The 6,101-nt window shown below is 32.6% G+C and overlaps 3 protein-coding genes across 3 annotated transcripts; all 3 read left to right on the top strand.

Moving 5' to 3' along the window:
- Positions 1-20: 20 nt before the first annotated feature.
- LOC119635464 lies at positions 21-2,718 on the top strand (the record flags this gene model as incomplete). Its single annotated transcript, XM_038030275.1, has 2 exons — positions 21-131; positions 2,509-2,718. Coding segments are annotated over 2 exons (300 nt in total), but the record flags the coding sequence as incomplete, so codon positions are not given.
- Positions 2,719-2,916: 198 nt separating this feature from the next.
- Positions 2,917-3,402, top strand: LOC119635384. Its single transcript, XM_038030186.1, has one exon. The coding sequence runs from the start codon at positions 2,942-2,944 to the stop codon at positions 3,374-3,376; it is 435 nt and encodes a 144-aa protein (XP_037886114.1). The 5' UTR covers positions 2,917-2,941; the 3' UTR covers positions 3,377-3,402.
- A 193-nt stretch (positions 3,403-3,595) lies between these two features.
- LOC119635383 (ankyrin repeat domain-containing protein 39) lies at positions 3,596-5,155 on the top strand. Its single transcript, XM_038030185.1, has 3 exons — positions 3,596-3,717; positions 3,785-3,991; positions 4,592-5,155. The coding sequence occupies exons 1-3, from the start codon at positions 3,615-3,617 to the stop codon at positions 4,825-4,827; spliced, it is 546 nt and encodes a 181-aa protein (XP_037886113.1). The 5' UTR covers positions 3,596-3,614; the 3' UTR covers positions 4,828-5,155.
- The last annotated feature ends 946 nt before the right edge of the window (positions 5,156-6,101 follow it).

The following is a 6,101-nucleotide window of genomic DNA, read 5'->3' as shown; positions in this document are numbered from 1 at the left end:
TTTTTTTTTTTTCCTTTTCTATTATAGCGTCCGATATTGAACAATTGAATAAGTTTTCGTGTGGTGGTTACAGCGATGAGACAACAATTGTTTATTTAGTACACCCATGTCATATACTGTCAGCATTGGAGGTAAATTGTAAATTGTGAATTTATATACAACAAGTCGTAATGTAGAGTATACAGTGTATGTGTACGTTGAACGCTTCCCGCGTGTCATTGACCTAAACCAACACCGCACACAATTAAGGCAATTTGGCTGAGATACGACGTTTTCGTAAATAAAATAAATAAAAATGCAAAGAAAAGAAAAAAAATAAACACATAATAGTCAGAAATTGCAATTTTAATCGCTACCTGTAGTAAACCAAAATTGCTGATCACATGTATCACACAATTAACTAAACGTTCTTGGTGTTTTCATCTACTGTTCATAACTAACGTTTAGTTCACCGCTTTTCTTAATAAGTTTTGTTTAATCTCGTACTTTTCGCTTAAAGCAATAGCAGATATATTATTATTATATTTTTTTTTTGGGGGGGGAATTTTTTAAAAGCTTTATTGTATGTAGTTAAAATAACGAATTGGAGCAAAATTTGGAAGCAAGCCTTGCGTGTGTGTGTCATGGGAAAATTATTGGAAAAGACAATATACTAAAACGAATCTTGTAATCTTGCGATCCTAATCTAACACATTTAAATTTACATTTGGTTAGCTGAAAAAGCTTCTCAAACAGAAAAAATACAATTTTATAGCCGAATATGTTACATTCTCCTTAAAGCGGTAAGTCTTTCTACAAATTTAATTTTGTTTTATTGACTTGCAATGATCACTTAAATAGTTAAGTGCTACATATAAAAAGATAATTATGGGTGCGGCAGTGTACGGGCACTTGAAACTCCTATAACTTTCATTTTTCTCCATTGCATTTTTAAAAGGTGCTCAAAACAACAATTCTTTAGAGAAAGGCTCGTGCCTTTGCGGCGTCGGAAAGTGATCTTTGCATTCAAATGCTCGCCAAAAAGCAATATTTTCCAAAAATTCTCTCTATTACTTTAGCTGTAGATAGGTAGGTAGGTGTGGGTCAAACGATTGTTTTTTAAATGAAAATATGCAGGAAAATAGGCTGAAGTTACCTTGCGCAAATGTCTTCAGTGCTGCCATTTTTTAATATTTTTCAGCCTTTTATTTTTAATAGTTAAATATTCCATGAAACATTTTTTTTTCTGTCCTTCAGAAAAGAACGAAGAGAGAGTAAACCATTTCGAAGTGTGGTATCAGCAAAAATTAAATTCAAATCCAATTAAAGTGGCGTCAGCACAGTATTTTTGATCAATTGACGTATAATACTAACTTCCGTTATTTTTTTATTTGTTCTATCCAACTGATAGATTATTTCAGTGGATTAATTACTGCTTGTAGCAAGTCTATCGTGCTTAGGCAATTATCAACTCGTTATTATCTTTATTGGACGCCAAACAAGAGCCTATTTACAAATTTTTCCAAGTCAAACAGGCAACTTCTTTCCACATCTCTCTAAAAGTAAAGACTCGCCCATTATACGATCAGGAAAGTTTCCATTTAAAATTGTTGCTTTATGGATATAATCAATGTCGGAAAAATCAAGGTAAAACCATTTGCAAGGATCTGACTTGGGCACACTATTGCAAGAGATCAATAAATCCTCAAGGATTCTACTCCTACGACATGCGGTTTTGAACAACGTCTTACGACTAAACATATATAAAGCCTTCTAATATTCGAAAATTGGTTTTCCAAGTATCTAACCCTATGGACATTTTGAAAATACCTTCAGACCTTAATATCAAAAAAACTGTTAATTTTATTAAGGCTTCCAAACTAATCATCTACTCTACCCCAAAAAAGAAAAGAAGAAGAAAAAGAGCTGATAGTGGTCGCTGCTAATGCTCATAGTGCTTTCAGTCCTAGAATTTATTCTTTCGGTCTAAATAAATTGTAATGAGACTTGGGAATTTAATAGATTTTATACTTGTCTTCTACTGATTATGATGTATGCTTTTCAACGGATAGTGTTCAAGCTAGAAAAAGTTAAGTTTCTAAATTGATCCGTTACCTTGTCCGAACCATCACTACATTCCCATCATCATATCAAGCTGTATTTGCGTTTTTCCCACGACTAGGGTGATTTACTTTTCTAACATCCGCCTGAGTGGCCGAGTAGGCAAGCGTCTCGACTAGCTACTCAATGGTCGTGGGTTCAAATCTCAAGTGCGGTAGAGTTTTTAATAAAAGCCGAAAGCCTTAGATGCTAGTGCTTTTAAGACTTTAGTCTTAGAATTGATTCTCTGGCTAAATTTATAATAATAATAATAATAATAATAATAATACTTTTCTAACAAAACATTTGACGAATATATATATACTCTGAATGGTTATAATCATTTAATATTATTTTTTTTTATTGTAAAAATAAGACAAAAAGAAAGGGCACATTTTTGCAATGTTTAGTAATCTTTCGCTTTTCCAGATTTTAGGTTTCCGCGTGGTGGCTTCATCGTCAACAGCGGTCAAGCAGGATTACAACGAATACATGTGGACAATGCGTAAAGAGTTTAGTGAACCTGAACCCTTGGACACAGAAACTGCAGTTAAAGAGAATCTCTCCAATATAGGACGTGAAGCGGCAGGTCTAGAAAGTTGCCATAAAGTCCATTAATCTAAATAAACCTGCAACTAGTCAAAACCTATCACTAATCAGAACCTCTATACATACCCTATACAATCCTTTTAACAAAGAGAAGAAAATTGTAAAAGAAATATTATTTTAAAAAAAAAGTTTAAATTTTTAAAATTCAAAGTGAAACCCGCTGGAAGGAATAGAAGAGGCGGCAAAAGCTTCAAAAACAACATAGAACACACCCTTAACACCTAAGGGTAATTTAGTATTTCTGTACATAGAAATGGAGAATGAGTTTTATAGCGAACTAGTTAAAGAAGAATTATCGACTACTACAACACCAGTAAACTCTGCACCTTGCGTCTGTCCTACGTCTTCATCTTCGGCGCAAACTTCGTGCAGTGCAGGCAGCGCAAACACAAATGCATCAAATGTGGTAACAATACCAGTACCCATAATACCGACAGAAGGTATTTATTCTTATGTAGCCATTAAAGGATCTTTGCATGATCGCTCTTGTACCGTGTTTGGCTTAAATGATATCGAGGTGCAAGCAATATCAAAACGCTTTGAGAATGCTGTTAAACCGGTAGTGAATGGAGTTATGATATCAATCTCGCCTATGGCTATGATAAATACCTTGGCTCAGTTGAGTTATAAGGTGATAAGCAGTTGCGGCGAAGCAGAAATTTGTTGGACACTACAACGTGAAATATAAATATTAAAACTTTTTTATACTAATTTTGAACACTCTGTATATATGGAGAAACAAACACAATCAAAAAAATAAAAACAAGAGATTTTCGCTATTTATGAATAAAAATTAAGTTAAAAAGGATACGTTCATAAAAATACGAATACTACCAAATGCCCAACGCTGTACTAGAAGTTTTAAACTCTTCTCTCTCTCGCTTCATCATCAACATCATTGAAATAAAATAAAAGACACCTTCAACATGGAACGTCATAAGGCTGACTGTTGCAAATGCCATAAGCAGGTTCAGCCAGCTCAGCAAACAATCAGCGACATGGATTTTGATCGTGGAATATGGAAGGCTGGTAAGATGTCATTAATTAAATTAAATTGTGTGAAACACGTTTACGGCCTATTGATATTGGTTTTTAGCTATTTATAATGAAGTGGAACGCGTGAAACAATTTATAGCGAAAGGCAAAACAATGGACCGTGATGACTGCGGTTATACGGCTTTACACTATGCGGCTCGGAATGGTAACGAACAAATCTGTAAAATGCTAATCGAGGATGGTAAGGCTGATGTCAATGCGCGAACCAAAGGCGGTGTGGCTCCTTTGCATCGAGCTGCTATGATGGGTAAGTGTTCACTGAATACATACTTTAAATACCAAGAAAGAAAGAAAATGCATCACTAGATGAATCGTCTTTATCGCAAGCAACTCGAAGGTTCTTCAAATACTTTCATCCTCCACTAAGACTATTCATCGAGGAAAATACCTTTCATCTTTCAGTCAATTCGACGTTGCATTATGTCTAATTACATAATCGCTCCTTTATTATAGGAATAAAATCCTATATTACTTTCAACGTATTCTTTCAAAGCCGAAATATGTTGGCTGTACTTCTGGCTGTACATTTTGGCACCTGCTACTCTCCAACGACCGACTTCAACTCTCAGCTACAGTTTCACTATATTTTTTTTTTAATTTGTCTTAACCTATCAATTGCAGATTTAATTTCAAAAAATTATTTAAAAAATCAACTATTTACGAATATCTTGAAAAAAAATTGTTCTAATATATGAATTAGTCTTTCGCAAACCAATTCTTAAGAAACCGAACGTTTCCTTAACGTTAATCAACCCTTCGATGCACACGGAATGACATTAATTGTTTTATAGCATTGACGTAATTTGCCCAAGTTTTGCATGCGAATTATTAATGGTTTTTATTGAAGGTCACGTTACCATCGCCAAACTATTAGTGGATTCGAAGGCTGCAATTGACCTGCAAGATGACGACGGTGAAACTGCTTTACATCGGGCCGCTGCGTCGGGTCATTTGGAAATCTGCAAATTATTGCTTGAATTGCAACCGCAACTTAAAGATATCGCAGATAATAAAGACAAGATACCTTTTGAGTATTTGGCAAAAAACGCAAATGATGACTTCAAAATATTATTGAAACCTTGAAAGGAGGAGTAAAAAAAAGGAGAAGATTATTGTTCTTTAAAAAAAAGGCATTACCAAAATGATTAATTGTCATCTTTTACAACAAATATAACAATAATATCTTTACCTATACATGAATATACATATATATATACATATATATAATATATACATATATAAAATATTAAATTATATATCCAGATATAATCGCTAAATTCCTATGAGTAAGTTGAATAATTATTAAAAGAGTGTTTAGTGTTTGGTTAAAACCTTTTTCTTTTCGAGTTTTGTTATTGTTGTTATTATTATTGTTGTTAGCATTATTTTTATAATATATATTTTTTTTTTTATTTTTGAATTTAGTATTGTTTTAAGTTAAATATGAGAGAGAAATTTGGCAAAAAAAATAAAACATTGTTTAATAATAATTTAACTATGCGCATACTTGCGTTCCATTTCTAATACATTTTGCTTTTACTATTTAAAAACAAAAACAAAAAATCATATTTATCAATCTACTTAAAGTAAAAATACCACTTTTTTTCTATATCACATTATAGCACGTAATAAACTAAAACTTAAAAGAAAAGAAAACCGTTTTATTCCTTTTGAAAGCATAGGCTATTTAATATTCTTTTAGCTTATGTACGATGCTTGACTACAAGATAGAGTGAAGTTTCTTCCACTCCATGTTGGTTTACACTACACATATATATTTACATTCTGAATTATATTTGTATATAATACGACAGCATCTACTAAGTAATTATATGGATTAAAATTCATATTTAAATATTTTGCTGAGAGAATTCTTAGGGCGCCTAACTTGATTTTTGATCCTGGCATGGAAATTTTAATAAGGAAACTCAAGATAAAAGCTTTAATATGTTGCTTGATAGTGGAAAGGAAAGAAATGCATAAAATTCATAAAATACGAAAATACAACAATGGATTCTTAAGCAGTCAGTAACTGCGGGGACAGCCTTATAATTAAATAAATACTTTGTGACTTTCAAAACCTGTTCGAAGATTCACATTCGGGGCACCTAAGGTGGAAACGTTGCAATACCTACGAAACGTGAAATCAATAAAATATTCAAGTTTATTACATCGACTCCAGGCAAGCCTGTTCCTTTTCGTCTGTCTTTTTTCAAGAATGGAACCAATAGTCTTACATGTGAGTGCTCATCGTACTTTAATTTTAATTCATTTTAGAATCTGTTTAATTGAAATAAATAGACTATAATAATATATTACATTTCAACCAAACCATTTCTGTGAATATATATGGAAAG

The sequence above is a fragment of the Glossina fuscipes genome, unplaced genomic scaffold, assembly GCF_014805625.2.
Source record: "Glossina fuscipes isolate IAEA_lab_2018 unplaced genomic scaffold, Yale_Gfus_2 26, whole genome shotgun sequence".
NCBI lineage: Eukaryota > Metazoa > Arthropoda > Insecta > Diptera > Glossinidae > Glossina > Glossina fuscipes.
The sequence above is the reverse complement of the archived record's forward strand: the minus strand, read 5'-3'. Positions and strand labels throughout refer to the sequence as shown.

Coding starts and splice junctions, on each gene's coding strand:
- LOC119635384 (XM_038030186.1), top strand. CDS start 2,942: ATGGAGAATGAGTTTTATAGCGAACTAGTTAAAGAAGAATTATCGACT.
- LOC119635383 (XM_038030185.1), top strand. CDS start 3,615: ATGGAACGTCATAAGGCTGACTGTTGCAAATGCCATAAGCAGGTTCAG. Junction 3,718..3,784: donor TCGTGGAATATGGAAGGCTG/GTAAGATGTCAT, acceptor ATTGGTTTTTAG/CTATTTATAATGAAGTGGAA. Junction 3,992..4,591: donor GCATCGAGCTGCTATGATGG/GTAAGTGTTCAC, acceptor TTTTTATTGAAG/GTCACGTTACCATCGCCAAA.